At 42.5% G+C, this 17,799-nt stretch overlaps 1 protein-coding gene across 9 annotated transcripts in view; it reads right to left on the minus strand.

The window, feature by feature from the left end:
- Window positions 1–17,799, minus strand: part of LOC105428061 (uncharacterized) — a 55,619-nt gene that overhangs the window by 7,143 nt on the left and 30,677 nt on the right. For 6 of the 9 annotated variants that reach the window (XM_089083574.1, XM_089083573.1, XM_089083569.1 and 3 more), the window contains 10 exons: window positions 11,429–11,548; window positions 9,603–9,772; window positions 9,151–9,347; window positions 8,867–8,899; window positions 7,987–8,117; window positions 7,336–7,525; window positions 7,047–7,244; window positions 4,843–6,846; window positions 4,625–4,725; window positions 4,329–4,531 (listed from right to left, as the gene is read on the minus strand). In XM_089083574.1, coding sequence (XP_088939700.1) covers window positions 4,329–4,531; window positions 4,625–4,725; window positions 4,843–6,846; window positions 7,047–7,244; window positions 7,336–7,525; window positions 7,987–8,117; window positions 8,867–8,899; window positions 9,151–9,347; window positions 9,603–9,772; window positions 11,429–11,548 — 3,347 coding nt within the window. The remainder of the gene's footprint in view (window positions 1–4,328; window positions 4,532–4,624; window positions 4,726–4,842; window positions 6,847–7,046; window positions 7,245–7,335; window positions 7,526–7,986; window positions 8,118–8,866; window positions 8,900–9,150; window positions 9,348–9,602; window positions 9,773–11,428; window positions 11,549–17,799) is intronic. The other 3 variants (XM_089083575.1, XM_089083577.1, XM_089083570.1) reach the window with 2 other exon arrangements.

Genomic DNA, 17,799 nt, shown 5'->3' on the forward strand with positions numbered 1-17,799 from the left:
TCGATACAATCGCTCCGCCTCTTTCATCCGCCGATTCGTTGAAGTCGAGAGGATGTGCTTAACTTCGAACTTGACGAGGGGAGGCTGACTTTGAAGGAACTTGAAGTGCGGAGCGAGACTTTCGCCCTTCGGTCTTTTGGCGCGATACCAACGTGCTCATCGTAGTCATCGAGCCATTGACTATTGCGATACTGAAAGAGAAACGTTTCAGTTCGCGCGTTGACAAGCGTCAGTCGCGATAAGCAAATGGCGGGAGGTAAGACCTTGTTACGAAGGTGATACCGATTCCTCGTCGTCGAACTAGTAATCATACGGGCTCCTGATTGTGACGCGGGCCACCGGTCTGACCTACATAGATTAGACGCTCCACGAGGTCCTATCACAGGAAAACACGTGTAAAACTCGGTTACGGGCTCGAAAAAAAGAAACCGCCTCCAATTTGTTAAACGCAGATGAAATAATTTTACGATGCATAAGAGAAAGACGAATAAGATGGTGAAGTGATTAAGATGATGATTTGTTAATTTTTCTAAACTAATAACGGATAAAGAATTGACGCCTTACTTAACTTATTAGAGGCTTTTTAATAATAATAAATAATCTACTATAATTTGATTTTAATTTGTTAATGGTACAACAGATAATGTAATAAGAAGTATTTGAATATGTAATTTTGATATTTCTCTATAAAGAATTATACAGTTACGATAAATATATTTTCATTTTCTTTATAGAACTACACTATATCTAAAAATGCATATAATAATATATTATTATTTTTTATTTTTCATATTGCAATATGTTTTTAAATGGATGAATAAATAGAGTAAATAGAGTAATCATAAGGTAACGTAAAATAACGTCATGTCAAAAATTACATAATTGTAAATAATTATTTTTGTTCTGTAATTTTATTTTATTTTATGTAATTATAAATAATTATTATTTTTGGTTTTGTCTAAATTTTATTTTCATGAAGTTATTATTACAATATTTTTTATTCATGTGTACTATTTATTTTTACTTCATTATATTATTCAGGCATTAATAACAAAATAATATAAAAAGTTTGTAAAAAGTTAATTTTTACTCATAAAAAAGTTAGTTTTAATTTTTATCCCCATTTAATCCATTATTAAAAGTCATCTACCCACATATGAGGGTAAAGTGTGAATGACACATCTTCAGGAAATTTAAATTACACAAAATTCTAATTTATTTACAAATAAATCTATAATATCAGCTTCTGCAAATGACAAGGCTTTAGTTAATCAGAAAAAAAATCAACAAATCTTAAGATCGTACTCTTCTTTCCCTTGCATTACATTATCATTGCAAATCAGCATATTAATTTGATTGCACATGTACAAAAGCTTGATACCGCATAAAACAATAACTCGTTAATAAACATGGCCACGTATATTCGATGCAATTAATATTTAAATTATATAAATTAATTAAAATTGTAAGTATACGCATTATATTAAATGCGGTTAACACAATTAACAGGAAATGGAACATATGGAACATATGGAGCATAATATGCAAATTGCAATATGTATGCTGGCATTACATTACATACGAGATGAACCGATGAGGAGGAGGGGGAGAGAGAAAAAAAAGGTCTCCGCAAATAATACGTTGCGCGAATGCGAAGAATTGTACGTGGGAAACGAAACGGAGGAACGCAAAATGAGGCTTTATCAAGACGCGTTCGATGGCGGAATGTAAAATGCATGCGACGCGCAGGAATCCGAATAAAATGCAAAGTGAGCGCGAACGTAGCGTCGAAATCTACATTTTTATGTGAATAATAGAAAAAGCGGCGGCGGCAAGACGGCGGAGAAATCCGCACGATATGCGTAGTAAACGCGACGTGACGGTAGCGCGACTACCGGGCGGCCGCGATCAAGTATAAGAACGTGTCTACACGTAAAAGCTATTTTATCAGTAAGAAACAAGAAGGGTGAAAAAGTACGCGCAAGTAGCTGACCTCTGAGCTCTTGTAAATCGCTTTAACGAGAGACTCGGTACCGGGCGGAAGAAAAATTCTCCCGCCGTCGAAATATCCGTTCTAATGCGGTCCGATCATTTTTCTTCTTTTTTTTTTTTTTTTCTCTTTGGCGAGAGAGAAAAAGAGAGAAGAAGCACACGGGGAAAATGAGAACATCTGAGATATTTCGCGAAGTGCTTCGATATACTCGCGAATACTCGCGGAAACGAGTAGGTTTTCCCCTTTCCGACTTTTATCGCGACGGTAATGTTTTTTTTCACGTACGATCGAAACGGTTGATTCGTACGAGTGCGTTACACATCGTGAAAACCGTACTCTCGGGAGTTGTGCTCGCGCCGAGTCGAACTCCCGGGCAAATCAATCCTAAATTGTTTCCCGTATGGATGGTTACTCCGCCGAGGATAACGCCTCTGGCAGGCATGCGATGAAAGAGTAACTCTCTCGATGAAAAAGCGTGGGGAGCGGCACGGGGAAAACGAATGCGCGAGGACACGCGAGAACGATAATTGAACTCTGCAAGAAGAGTTGAAAATTCGACCTTGTTTCTTTGCGCACACAAAAAAATTTACGCTCGTGCTGCTCTCGTTTCTTCGTTAAATGGTATCCAAATAATCGTCACGATATTGCGATATTTTTATTATCGCACTCTATTTTTCCTCTCTCTTTTCTTCTTTAAACCGCATCTCTTACATGCTTTTCATAAGCGAGCGCATAGTTTTATTTTTTTTTTTTTTTTTTTTGAAAATCGACAGCTCTTCGAGCTCTTGTTGGTTGTAGCAATTACCGCATCAAGAGGCCGGCCTTCCCGGATTTCCGAGCCGTGGAAGCGGAAAACAAAGAATTGCTTCGGCAACTGGGTGTTTGAGCCCACCCACGGTTCCGCACGAATTTACATTTTCCACCGGCTGAGCTAAAGTTTCTCGAGTATATACGATATATATCGACTGCTGCGGTTCCCAGGAGAACGCCAGGTGCGTACTCCGGTACTTTCGTTCGGGCCAACAAGGGCTGCGTTAATGGAAGTTTCGTGTAAGCCAGACGTTAATCTGGCACCGGACGATCCGACAACCGGCGGTACACTTTTTTAAGATGGCGACGCCGCGGCGATAACGAGTGTCAATAATTCGCCACGATATTTTATGTCGTCGCGAGCATTTGCCTCGCACCTAAATCAATAACGACGGTAATAACGTTTAACGGTCGACGATTAGCACGATATGGAATGTACGTCGTAAACGCGAGGCTGAAAAGGAAGAATATGTCTCTATCGGGAGTCGCGCGGCGAGGGAGTTAAACGTCCGTCTAAAAAAAAAAAAAGAAAATTAACGTTTCGTAATGCGTGTATGCCGTGACTTTTACATCCATCGTTTCGTTTCAGGTTTCGAGTGGAGCGAGCTCGAGGGAGTACGATCGAAACGAAGCATTTCGGTGAAACAAGTGCTATCGGATGCGTCACGCGAGTGTCCGATTATTCAACAGTTTCGTCGCGTCCTTCTCGGAAAGTAACGTCATATGTCACCTTTCTTTATCTGAACGCCATTTGCGAGATATTTGCACGATCGTTTTTCAGCTGTTATATAAGCCGATATATGTAATACCGGTGCACAGCCAGTTGAGTGTTGTTTTTGTCTCGGTCGCGGAAAAGCATTTTTCTGCCAATCGATAAAAGGCGAAACTCCACCTGCCTCTGCATTAATGATAACGTCGTCAACGTTCTATCAATCATCGTGACACATCGGCACATCAGCGATCGGCTAAATATGGACGAAACTAGTTTATGCAAATGCCCCGGCTGCAGATAGGATCGACGAGGATCCCTACTTTGCAGCCCAACTTTGCAGCCTCGTTAAGTATATTCGATATGGGGATCGTCGCACTGCCAGCGACCTTCCGGCCTTGAACAATTAACATGTAAATCAGCGACAAACCGAAGAACCGGGTAGTTTGTTTGCGTGTAAATCGATGTTACGTGATTGGTAATGATTGACAAGGCCGTTGTAACTTTTGCGAAGGATTGCGACACGACAAATGCGGGTCGCCGCCGACGATGCCGGTATCATCGCATTTTTCCAAAGGTCGCCGCTACGGTCATTGACCACCGTTTCTGATCCCGATCAGTTTAATAGCCGAAATTTAAAACACAAAAGTTCGTTGGCAATTAACTATTAATATATAATCATTATTATGATTATGATTATAATAATATTAATTTATTACAATCTCCGCTATTCCTCCATTATTATTTCTGCAGGTGAAAAATAAAAAATGTATTCGTACGTACACGTTTACGCGGTAAAAAATAAATCTTACGTACGTTTAGCTGCATGATGATCTGATTGTACGCCCAATGCCACCGCTGCCTCGCTGTCATCTCTGGGCGTTCCTTCAGCTGCGTGGGTACCGGCGCTACCCCGACCATCTCGAGGAGTTCCTCATCGGGCGGCGGTTCCGGCGGACTTCGCGGCGGAGTGTCCATCTGAACACTTTCATCCAACGACGCCTGCTTTATTATACTCCCTAAAATTGAGTCGGTCAATCGGTCGATATTAATAAAATGTGTACGCAATGCTTATACCTTTTATTTAATTAACAATTAGATAATAATCTTACCACGCGGGCTCTCAATCTGCGACAAAGGCGGCGTCCCTTTGTACTGATCGAGTGAGTCCTCTCGAGAGTTACGAAGCAGGGCTTCCTCGCCCCGTTCGTACCTTCGGCAGAATTAAAACTTTCAGTTACAACATTCAAATCGATATATGAGAATGAGAAAAATATTATTTTCGATTATTAATAATTATATGATTTAATATTATTATTTAATTTCGTACCTTTCAAGAGTCTCGTCCCGCATCTGATAGTCACCGTTCACCACGCTGCTCAAAACGATGTCACTCTGATCTATCGATTCCTGATCCTTGAAGTGACCGCGTTGATAACTCTCCGCTCTGGAGATAGGCTGCGGCGTAAAGTTGTGTCCGTAATTGCTGCCTCGCAGCTCTCTCTGCTGATACGAATCGGTCCTGTTGAGAGGCGGCTTAAATCCTTCAGTGGTCGACGAGAAGTCCTTCTCGGGCAGTTGAGTGTAAGATTCTCTACGACTGTAAGATTCATCGGGGTAGTTATCAGAGGCGTAAGAGTCCCCCCTCGTGAGTTTCGGTTTTTGCGAGAGCGTTGACTGAGAGTGTTGGCTTTGATGTGACAGCTGCGAGTCCTTCCTCTGTGTCTCCTTGGGAATGATCTCCGGATAGTCTTCGTCCTCGATGATATCTTCCTGATAGGAATCCGTTCTGGCCAACGGCCGTTTGCCGTTCACGAGATTCGTGGTACTGTGAACCATCGCGGTGGTCATTACGTGATTGACCATCGTCGTCGCCTGAGATTGAGCGACGCTCTGAGGAGGCTCCACCAGGGAGGTAACAGGTGCGGGACTCGACGCCGTCGAATACTCGTTGTATCCTTTTTTGAGCTGACTGCTGGCGACGGAGCTCACGGCGGTTTCGAACGAGTCCTTCAGCTCGTCATCCCTGGATTCGAGCGAGTCCGTATTTTGCTGCAGAAGCGGACTGGTCTCGCGCTTGGCGCTGAGCTTCTTTTTCCTCGAACCGCTCAACGCGTCCTCGTTTTCTTGAGACGAATAGATATATTCTGACTCTCTCGAATAACCGTTCGTTCTCGTTTGACCTCGCGGAGTAGTCACGGAGAGCTCGGGCACTTCGCTCTGTCTTCTGTCCGCCGCCGTAGTCGTGCCGTCCTTGTAACGCTGCTCCTCGAACGATCCTTGATAAGAGTCTGGATACTCCTCGTATGACTCCTGATAATTCTGATAAGATTCCTGATAGTCGTTCTTATACGTCGTAGGCACGTCGTTCTGCTTACTATACGGCGTTTGATAATCTACGAAATTTTCTTGCGGTTGCTTCGTATAGGATTCCTGATAATTATCCTGCGACGTAACAGGCACTTGATTATACGTCTCTTGATAAGTCTTCTGATAATCGGACGTAGACGTATTGATATTGTATTGGGAATCATACTGCTCAGGTTGATACTGATTATAGGTGTTTGTGACGTTATTTTGATCGTAAACGGTCGTTGGCACGGTGGTAACATCGTAATCGTCGTATTGTTCCTGATAAACATCCTGTTGCTTATAGTCTGGCTGGTGATACTGAACGTTATTCTGATTGAAGCCCATCTCGTGATAATTGTCTTCAATTACCATACCATCGGGCTTGTCGTACTGATTCTTCGCCTGATTAGCGTACTGATGATCGTTCGCCTGGCTGGCGATTGGATATGTCGTGTCCAGATACGGTTCCTGATAGGCTTCAGTGTTCTGCTGCGCGTAAGGTTGTTGATACTCATCCTTGTACGAGTTCTGTTGCGTATACGCTGTCTGATCATAGCTATTCTGCGTATGTTGCTCCGGATACGATTGACTATATTGACCGTCAATCTGCGTCACGTAGCCATATTGATTATCCTGATTTATCTCGGGATACCGAGTCTTATTCGCGGGCTCGGTCTGGCCGCTCTGCTGCTGGCTGTAAATATTTTCCGTATACGTATCCTGCGGCAGATTGTCCTGACTACGATAAGCGTAATTATAGTCCTCGTTATAGTCAGATTTGTAATAGCTCTCCTCGGAGGGCGTTCTAGTCTTTGGCAGTTGCCTGCTCGGCGTAGCGGGCAGAGATGCGAGCTTACGATTGATCACCACATTGCTCGGTTTGGTCGGGGTCGGAGGTAGCTTCTTACCGGTGCCGCCCTCCTGCCGCGACATCGGCCGTTGCTGCGGCTGCAAGATCTTCCGGCGACGAGAATTGTATCCGCTTTATAGAAAATATCAAAAACGTTACATATATATATATATATGCTCATATTGCATGCACCTAATATATGCATTCAGATATATTATTTTTTTAGCTTAATATTCTAACTAATATTACTTTTTAACTGTACTCGATATAATTTTAAATATATTTCAGCTTCTTTCTAATAAAAAAAAAAAAAATTCTAGAGTATGACGTACTTATAATCAGGTTCTTCCGATTCGTAACTACGCTGTCTGGTAACAGTGGGTCTGTAATCCGGCCGGTGTATACCAATGCTCGAAGCTGGCCTCTGCGGTAGCATCTTTCTATTCCGTTTATTTTCATAGTACGTACTCGTCCCTAAAATTCGTTTCCCTCCACTGTCCCACTGCCTGTCTTCATCATCCTGACCATATCTGCGGAAAGAGAGAAAGACGGAAATTTTAGTTTTATCTTCTATAGTATTATTATATTATATTTTTCTTCGCTGGCGCCGTGCTGGCTTACCTTTCATCTTGATAGACGTATCCCGTTATGGTATCGTAATATTCGTTATACCTAATATCTGTCTCGCATTCCGGATACATGGCGCTCATTTTACCCACTCTACCATCGCCGGCATATCCATCAGAATAATACGAGTGATCGTCGTATAGAGTCATCTGTCTCTCCAGAGACGGTCTTCTGTACGGAATTGCTTGGAAAACAGGGAAAAAAATGTCATACACACACACACATACACATTCGTCTTCATTCCTGACAATACATCATACCGAATAGAATTGAAAGCGAATGGATTTAATTAAAAATACCCAGCCGCGTTTAACGCATACTTTATTTATCGTTGCGTAATTGAGGATGAAATTTAGAATTTTACGTAAAAAAAAAAGAAAGTATATAAAGATAGATATAAGAATAAGAAGAAGAAGAAGACAAAAAACAAATCAGAAAGGGCATTACTCGGTGAATTAAGTCTTGGAAGTCTAATAATCCTTTTATTATTTTATTTATATCTATATAAATATCTATATCTATTATTTATATCTATAAAGTCGATGCAGTCGCTTTATCTCGCAAAAAGAAGTGAGCAAAAGACGTGGAGAAAAATGCAAAAGATTTTATTGACTAATCCGCGTTGATAATCTTGGGATTTAATACCTTTTCCTCTCTGTCTTCGTGCCGTAGTCGTCGTGCTGTTTGTGTAATATTCACTATCGCTATAAATTCTCGCGTCATCGACCCTCGTGCCATGATAATCATATGTACCCTCATTGTACCAGCCGTCTTGGCTGAAAGCATGAGATAACGATCAAAATTCTTTGGTCACATCAGAAGGAAGGGATTGAGCCGTGGATGAGATGACTCATGATAAGGAGCTTTTTGTCGATCTTCTCGAATGATCAGCTGCGACTACTAACTGCACCATGCAAATGCCTGTGAATCGGTTTAATGCATTGCAACTTCAACTTGCTAATTTATCCATTTTCCCAATCTGAATGACGTGTATTCGATGGCACTCTCTCCTCCATTAAAATTCACGAAATATTTTCAAGACGCGGAGGCAAAGCCAACGAGAAACTAAATATATAAGCCGTGTATCAACCATCAATTAAAGACATGAATCTCTTATTTTATATGTACATTATTAAGGCGAAACAAGTGCTTGGCGATGGTGGCCTACATCGTACCAGCCGGCCCGACGTAATCACTGTTGCGATCGATGTGTTTGCAATTGCATACCGTTAATTGAGTGCAATGCAATCACAAGCTGGCCTAGCGTTGCGGTAATGCACGATGTGGTGCCGATCGTGATATGCTCGGTAAGAAGAAAACATGATTGATGAAGTTGATAATCGCGTATGCGTAAGTGAGTGAGTGAGTGAGTGAGTGAGTAAGTAAATGAGTGTGTGTGTGTGTGTGTGTGTGTGTGTTTGTGTGTGTGTGTGTGCGTACGTGCGTGTGTGTGTGCTGTAAGAGGTCACTGAAACTCTCTCACGAAACCGCTCGGTTTCTCATATCTCGCGTTCTCATATCGTACCTGTCCTCGTAATCCCATGTGTGCTTCCGTCGTCTAAATCAAGCAAGAAAATAAATATGAACGCTTTTTGTTCCGTCGTATCAATCTCTGTGAGCTTAACAATAGGGACGCGCAATTAGCGCGCAAACAATAAACTCGCTCTACGTCTATCTTTCTGCTTTCGCAGAAAACAAATCAACGCGCGCACAGAAATATATATGTTCTTTTTTTTTTTTTTCTATTATCTCATTGTTAAGTAAATTAATTGAATTCTCGAGACCTCTCTCAGTGTGTCCCTGTAGTACCTGTATTCCTTGTAGTGCTTCGGTCTACTGTTGTAAAAGAGTGGTTCGGAAGACTCTGAGGGGTGTTGCTGGGTCTGCAAATACCGCTGCGGTAGACTATCCTCCGGATATGGCTCGTCATACCTCGGACTGTGGCCCGAACCTCCGTAACTTCCGTAATTACCAGGCGCCAGCCTTCCTCCGACGGTGACTGGAATCTGGTGACGTTACTCTCTTAATTTATTACCGCGTAATTAATGGCGTCGCTGACGGAGCGGAATAAAAAAGTTAATCGTTCATATAATAATCCAGTCTCGGGATTACCGTTGCAACAAGAGAACTTGAAATTATTGAACGTTACATCGGCGAGGGGGCAAGGAGGGGAGGGAAGGAAGGATCGTTTATTAGAGAATATATTTCATTTAGGTGCCTTGGGGAAAAACTTTTTCTGCGATTCCGCTGTCAATTAATACCTGATGATCGTCTCTCTCGTAACTATTTTCCCTCGACGTCTCGAGAGACCTTTGTGGCGTAGCCAATTGATTAGCCGCCGTACGAAACTGCGAGGCCGAGCTGTTTGCACCCTGCCCACCTACAGGATAATTCAAATCCGACGTGTAGTCAGAGTCCTCCGAGTATCCCGCTGAAAGATGCATCATAATGTATAGTATGTATTGAGAGGATATTGATCGGAGAAGTTGGAGTGAAAGTCTTTTAGCGACGCCCTGACACAACTTTGCATTGAGATATCGAAATGTCACCCCGCTTCTGGAACGTTGACGGAAATAATTTTATTGTCCTGCGGCTAAAGAGGGGGAGGGGGGGGGGAACAAAACTGCACACTGAACTGAAAGAAGAAACTGAAAGTCATACTTTGAGCAGGCAGAAATGCAAATTATGTTTTGCAATAAACCCGCCGGGCTTCCGGTTTTCAGGCCTGCCTCGTCGGAATGCAAAATCGATAACGTTACTTCGCAAAATTCACGTTACATCGGTAGTACGGTGAGTTGACGGTTTGTTTCCCTGAATAAAATGTGAAGCCAATTCCAACTTCGTCGTGATAGTTTCGTAACTTCCCGCAGGCAGAATTGGTCGATATTGGTAGAATCCGGGAACTGAAGTGGTGCAATAGCAGGAAGCAAGATAAGTATAGTTAACAGCCATGCGACAAATTGATCGTTACGTAGGCACCGGTTTTCGATTTTATTCTTTTACTCTTTTCTGGTCTCGTGTGTTGTCTTTCCTTTTTTTTTTCTCTTCCGGAAATTGGGACCGGTGGGAATGCAAATTACCGTACGGAGGGTATTATGGAACGTTTGCAAGAACATAGAACGGAAAGATCGGCCAAACATCAACGATTTATCCAGTACAGAGAGAGAGCTAGTCTGCTTGCTGCATGCCTTCTCATAGCTGTTACACGGGCTAGGGGTTACTAGAAAGGGTGTAACAACTGGGTAAGTTACCGACGACACGTCGATAGCCGATAACACATATGAAATGGCGTCTCGTATGCCATGTTTCTTCAGGTTTACCTCGCTACGTACTTTCCGTAGGTAAGATACGCGGGTGCACGGTCGCCGATTGTAAAATAGGGACCAGCACGGAATCAAATTGATTTCTCGCATGGAAAAACAAGGGCGTAAAAGTTTTATGACTTACTCGGAAGTAGCGTTCAAGCGAACGACCTAGAAAGCCACGGTTTCTAAAAATACTGCAAGTATGTCGGACGATCTGACGGACGTGTAGATGAAAGTGTCGTGTGACGTAGGCTGCAGCAAATTAGCGCTCGCGATGTAAATATTACAGCGTTATCCGCATGACCATCGATCTTCTCGCGTATCACGCTCTTTTTTTCCTCGAAGTTGAGAAAAAAAAAATACGAGTCGAGTGGCGGTCCCGCGAACGGTGGTACGGAGATGTCACGCGCGAGTAGTAAGAGAGCGTTATAGATCGGCCGCGGCAGATTCTTAAATAGGGAGTGAGAAAGATAAATCTGGAGTCGAAATAATCCAATTTCTGCATTTTTACTTTAATCCGCTAACTCTGTCATGAGGATCAATATCGTGATTTCTCGGCTTACACGGGAGATAGATACGTTTCATTTACTCGGATTCGTCGCAAATCAAATTTCCTCCAGAAAAAAAAAAAAAAGAAAAAAGAAAATCAATCCTCCGGCAAATCACGAGCGAGGTGTCAGATCTAAAAAGGAATCGATCGAGAAACGTCTTCTCTCGCGCCGTAAACGAACGGTTCGAATAAGATATCTGCCATCTAAACTGTAACTTGACGATGTACTTACAGTGGCCTATATTGTATAATATCTGCCTTCGTGCCTGTTCGGCCCTTGCCTCCTGGTCCATCATGTTGTTCAGCATTTCCAGCTTCCTCTGCAGATCGGCGGCCTCCGTGTTCTCGGGGTCTTTCGAAAAGATAGATATCGATGGGGAAACAGTTAATCGCGAGTCTCGATAATCTGTGATCGTCTTCGATCGATCTGTCATCCTAAGTTTACTTAGATACGTACAATTCTTGTGAAAAAAAAAAAATTTCTAAGTAACTTGAGAATGCTGCCTAAATCGTGTGTCTACAACAATGTTACACTAGTATATCTAACGAGCTCGCGACAAGATGGCTACAGGAACTTTACATTTTGACAGAATACATCACATATATAATCGTTTTTTTTTTCTATAATCATAGTTTTCTTTCTTTAACTTAATTGATTTTAAATGTCCTAAAAAATATATTCATCCGGTTGCCGTATTCGGATGTACACATTGCTCGAAAATTGTATAAATCCTAGTAAGTGATCTAGAAAGAGCAATCTACCTCGCCAGATTACCTTGCATAAATAATATCAACTTTCAGCATTTCTCTCTCTCTCTCTCTCTCTCTCTCTCTCTCTCTCTCTCTCTCTCTCTCTCTCTCTCTCTCTGCGCTCAATCATAATTACATATTGAACTAACAAACTCCGAGAAGGGTTTGCAAACTTTATCAAACTACAACGTGCGACTCACCGCTCCCAGCGAGCTCAGGCCGATTTATTACGGGACTATCTCGCGAGCTACTTCATTCCAACTAACAATTCTGCCATTCTAACGATATTAGAAGATACTTCCCGATGGAAAGAAAAAGACAACCGTCCAGACGTTGACTCTACTCGGCGCACGCCGAGTATATCAGTTTCCCATTTTGCCTTCGCACTTTCCACCTCCTCTCCCTGTCCCTGGAGACAGTTTGTTGCTTAACTGGCACTTCGATTGACTACTTGGAACATAGTAGATGTACGCAGCATCTTGATGCTGTCATCGCTGATTCAAGATGTGTGTTTCACCCACGTAAAATATTTTCCGTGTTTCTTCGTTTAATTATTATAATTTTCGCCACGCAAATAGGAAAATATCCATGTTAATTACGAACAGTCTCTTCAGGAATAGTCAAATACCGCAATAACGCGACCTTAACACACATACTTTGCATTTCCTTTTTCTCCGCAGATGTTACGAGGCCGCGTATATCTGGCGACGACTTCTACGTGCAATTTCAGTTGAATCTTGGAATTTTACAGCTTGTCGTATATCGCAGGGAGCATGCTTCTCAATGTCATAGTTTTCGTCCCCTCTGGATGCAATTAAAAAAAGGGTCAAGCTCTCTTGGAGGAGAGAGAGCGAATAGTCTCGCGAGTGCCGCCTGCTTCTTTTTTTTTGAGAACCATCAACCGCTGTCGGCGCAAGTTTCGGTCCTACCTCAACCCCGATGGTGTGGTCTCCACCCCTTCGGTGACCCTCGTTATCCGCCTTACAACCGCAGCCGACGGCTCTTTTACTCGCCTTGTGCGCCGACTCCGTCGTCTCCTCGGCAAGTACGATGAAGAAAAAAAAAAAAAAAAGAAATGAAAGCGAGAGCAGGAGAGCACGCTCCAGCTGAGTGCCGTAACGCGGGAATCGGGAAAAAGTATCTTTGCACTTTCAACACGCCCGTCTGCCCGCTGTATCCCCGGCTGGAATAAATACAATGTCGTAACTGCGGGCGTCGGTAATGGCGTAACAGTAACAGCTGGCTACCCGTATATTGACAAACTTTTAGCTGCCCGTGACGCTCAGGTCGCAAGAGCGACCTCCGAAAGTGCTTCCTCCATTTCTGCTCCGCTCGCTGTTTCCCACGCTGTTCCTCAGACGTCACTCACCTTCGAGCGGTTAAATTAGGAACAGGATATCTTCATATCGCAGCGAAGATGAGTTTATACCATTGCACGATATCTAATGAAGATGTACAGAATGTCTGTCTCTCGTCTATTTCTTTTTATCTATGAGAATAATAACAATGTTATTTATGTTAGTCAGGTGTTCAACATGAGCGGTGTGATTTTGTTAATTTCAATGGCGAGGCATAATTTACGCAACTTCCCCCGGTCTTCAATTTCGTGGCACAATTATGGCAGAAGAACGAGGAACGACCGTACTTCCCAACGAGATCTTTCTTAAAGAAATGAAATAAATTTCACACAATAGAACGCCGAAACCGTGGTTCCCACCCTCTTCGTGTTCTCTCGCCGCTCGAAGGAATTATATCACGTTACCGTGCTTCTCAAGCAGATTCTATTGATTCTTTCGCGAAAGAATCGCTTCAGCTGACTTCGAATGGGCGTTTGACGTCTCTTCAGTGAAAACGATTGAAAAGATTTTCTGCGTCAATATAAAACGTCTTGAGGAAGATTTGAAATCTTCTCAGACATCATCATACAATTATGTAAGACGTTGGTACAACTAAGGAACGTATTTACATATCGATCGTCGACAATTAAACACAATTTTTTTAGATCAGCGCTTTTTTTTAGATTACAATTTAGATAACAATTTTTTTTTTACATTAAATTTTTTTATATTAAACTTATTTATAGACATTGATAGAATTGAAAACAATCATAAAAATATCTGGATAATTGAAAAGTCCGATATCGTCAGCTTATCTTAAAACAGCGAATCGCCCAGAATAGCATCAAGAGTAAACTCGTGTATCTCGTTCTAAACGGGTCGCCTTATATACCGAGAAGCGACACAGGTGAGGATTTACAGCCGAGTTAAATCCCCCGGAAGGTCATCTTCGTTTTACTCATCACCGCTCGTCGCTTTTATTTCCAGCCTCGTATATCCGATTTGCCTGCTCGTGCTCGGCCACGTACGTGGCTGAACGGAAGCGTGTAATTAGTCCATTTTGAACAACACGGAACAAATAAATATCTTCAACAAATCCTTAGCATAATATATATACATTACCGCGTGGCATCATTTATTTCTGACCGAGGCGACACTTTCGGCACGTAATTCGATATTTTATTAATGCGTTTTAGATCCGCATATTAATATCCAATAATCTGCGCGATGAGTGAAAAATGTCCTATTTATTTATTGTATGTTATACATAACAAATATTGGCCGTCATTTGCGTACACTTTGAACTGTCTGGATTTTGCCGATAGGCAGGAAAATCGGATATATCATGCACAATACGCGTTCCGCATGTCAAACATTGCGAGGCATATATTAACAAGGATCTCTCGCTGCGTTATACACGCGGCAGAAGATTCTTCTTCGAATACAGCAATATTCGAGCAATATATACATCCGTTTTCTGTGCGGTGCCACTTTAAAGATTAAAGGGACTTAATTGGCTTGCATTAAGTTACAATAATCCATATTTGGAGGAAAAATTCCGGTGCCGGTAATGATATCAAAGATCTATGCATTGTAGTCATCCTAACACATTACGCAAAAAGAATCTTTGAGAGGAACTGAATAAACGAACAACTTATCTCGAACGCTCTTTCAAAGTGTCCCTCTCTCTCTCTCTCTCTCTTGAAATACCGCGTGAATGTCTTCATTGTGCGGGAGAACGGTCGCGGAGAAAAAGAATAGGTACCACACTCCACGATGCTTGTTCATGCTTGAATAAGATTGAACTATAAAAGGGCTCCCGTCATCGCACCCGAATGAAATCGTACTTAACGATGGACAATGTACTAACCCACTAAATATCGATATTGCTCCCCCATCGTGGTTCGTTTGCGGTTTCCTGACGTTAACGTTAACTCTAATAATGCCATAGCACAAAATTCTCTCAGTGTGACTAATTACAAGATACAGGTAAGTTACGTAAGACAGATAGGTAGAGAGAGACGGAGATAGCGGAAAGAGGGGGGGAACAAGTGTCTACGGACAGTCGTTAATTACAGTGTCGCAGCCATAGCTTAATGTATCTGCAGGTACCCTCTCTTTCATGTATCGATACTTGAAAGAACAGCAACATCGACCAACAGAAATCTCAGAGATCTCTTTCTCTTTCTCTTATCTTTACTCATTCGAAATCACCCCCCACCCCTCCCTCCCACCCCTATTGTGCTATCGCCGCGCCACTGCGTGCACGTGCGATGGTGCTTCGGGAATAAGTGTACATGTGGGTGTGTGCGCTCACGAAAAAAAAAAAAAAAAAAAAAAAATATATAAAAAAAATTGGAACAGAAGTTATACCTGAAGAGAGAAAGTCTCTTTTTTCTTCAGTCGATTCAAGTTAATATCGACCAATTGAACGAATGCGACGTGCAAAAATGCGACGCCCGAGATCGAGGCGCCGCAACCGCTCCATTATTTCATAATGTTACACAATCGCGTCGCAAAAGCTCATTTATTTTTCTCGTGACGTAAAAGTCATCTTAACGAGAGAGAACGAATATACATTTAATATGCGCGAACTAGCAGCAATAATAATTCCTCATACGCAGAATAGTCGTGGGCGTGTTCCGCAATAATATTTCTTCCGTAATAAATATCCGAAGAGCTTGTCTCCTTCTCAATTAAGTAATTAAACAGTTAATGCAACTTTCTTCAGGTTTCCGACGTTATAAACGAGTTATGTACTCGTATGCTGAAATAATGCAGTTAACCGTCATAATATCCATCAGTGCGTATAACAAAGCTAATCAAAATGATATTAAACTGACGCAAAACAGAGAAACAGAGGCTGGCTAATTGATCAAATAATGAGAAGAGAATATTTCAATGAACAAATATTTGAGGACATAATAATTCAAACAAATCGTTTTTCGAGTTTTAAATCGAATATGAATGTTTAGGAAATAAACGTAAAACGGCTTGAAATTCACCATTCGAAATCGTCATCGTTTTATACTTGCTGAGCGATCGCTTTGTCGTTTCATCTGCTTCTTCTGTTAATGCAAATAAATTTTTCACTACGTGCGTCACTCATAAACACGGTGCACGGTTTTAAAGGCACGTAACGTTCGGTGACTGCTTCATCGACGCTTTAAACACTCATTGAAAACATCGTATGGAAAATATTTTATCTCATTTGCAACAATATTGCTGCAGACAGTAGCATGTGATCGTATATTTTCATTTCCCCGGTAAAATAAAGAATAACAATAGCGCGCCGGACGAAGGCAATCAAAGAGAATACGTGAAAGCAGAAACATCGAACATCCTACCTCTTTCGCTAAACTCATACATGACAGATTCACGCACAGATGATCTGTGATAGTGAAGAGGGAAAATCATTCGGGATGCTGTGCCTGTTTCGCGACGTCGCGTCTCTCGGTCGCCGTTTGCTCGGGAGGGATGAAACCGACGTATTTCGCTACGCGGAAATGTGCGTTTCGAGGAACTGCGTAGAAATTACGAAGGGAAAAATGTACGACGAGGAAAATGGGGTTTCCCTCCCCCCTCCCCCCTCCCCCCTCCCCGATGACGTGGCGCGTCGCGTCGGTGACTTTTTTACGGTGAAAAGCTTTAGTAGGTTTCCAGTAGCACGGCCGCGCGCGCGATGTCGTAATTAAAGTCAGCTAATCAGGTACAAAAATCGTATCAAAAACCGCCGTTAACGACTGGAACAGCTTCTGGTCGCGTGACTACCGTCCACGAGGATACTCCGCTTTCCCCGTGGCCTGACACGCACGTGGGAGCCATGTAAAGCTCAAAAGTAACTGCACTTAAGTTAATGAAACGAGGGGAGGCCTGTTGGCCGTAACGGAAGACAAAAGATATCCGGCGGACGCGCGATATGCACAGATAAAACCGAATGGCCCTCTCGTAAACGCGTCTTTCGGCGCGACACAGAGTCCCATTTCGCGCCCTCCGAGCACCGAGAGCTTTCTCTTCCCTCGCGACCCGCGTAATTATTACAAACGCCCGTCGTCGTTACTTTACCCGGCCGACTCGCGCATAATAAAACTGACGCGTGAAGAAAGATAAGCCGAGGAATTTGGGATGAGGCGAGAGGTTTCTGGTGCAATGACTGACGAGCAAGAAGGGGTTCGTTAACGCTAATTGCTTACAAATAAAACGAATATTCCTCATCGCTGATCGTGGACACGCGTGTCGATCGTCATCTTAGACTTTAAATATTTAGTCTTTTACATATACAATGGAAATAAATAGCAAGCGTAACGGTGACATGACAACTCGAATTTTTACGTGTGCCACGCGCATTAGCATTCTTGTAATACCGGAGGATTATAAGCGGTCTCTATAGATGGTAAATCTTGGCATTGAAATTCCTCCTTGAACGAGCACTTATATCTCTCGATCATCCTGAGGAATTATAGGATAGGAGGATAGTTTCCGCGCTAATTGTAATTAACTGCTTTAATCGAGAGGG

This window comes from Pogonomyrmex barbatus, unplaced genomic scaffold (genome assembly GCF_055798465.1).
Source record: "Pogonomyrmex barbatus isolate J1 unplaced genomic scaffold, ASM5579846v1 scaffold7, whole genome shotgun sequence".
Taxonomy (NCBI): Eukaryota; Metazoa; Arthropoda; class Insecta; order Hymenoptera; family Formicidae; genus Pogonomyrmex; species Pogonomyrmex barbatus.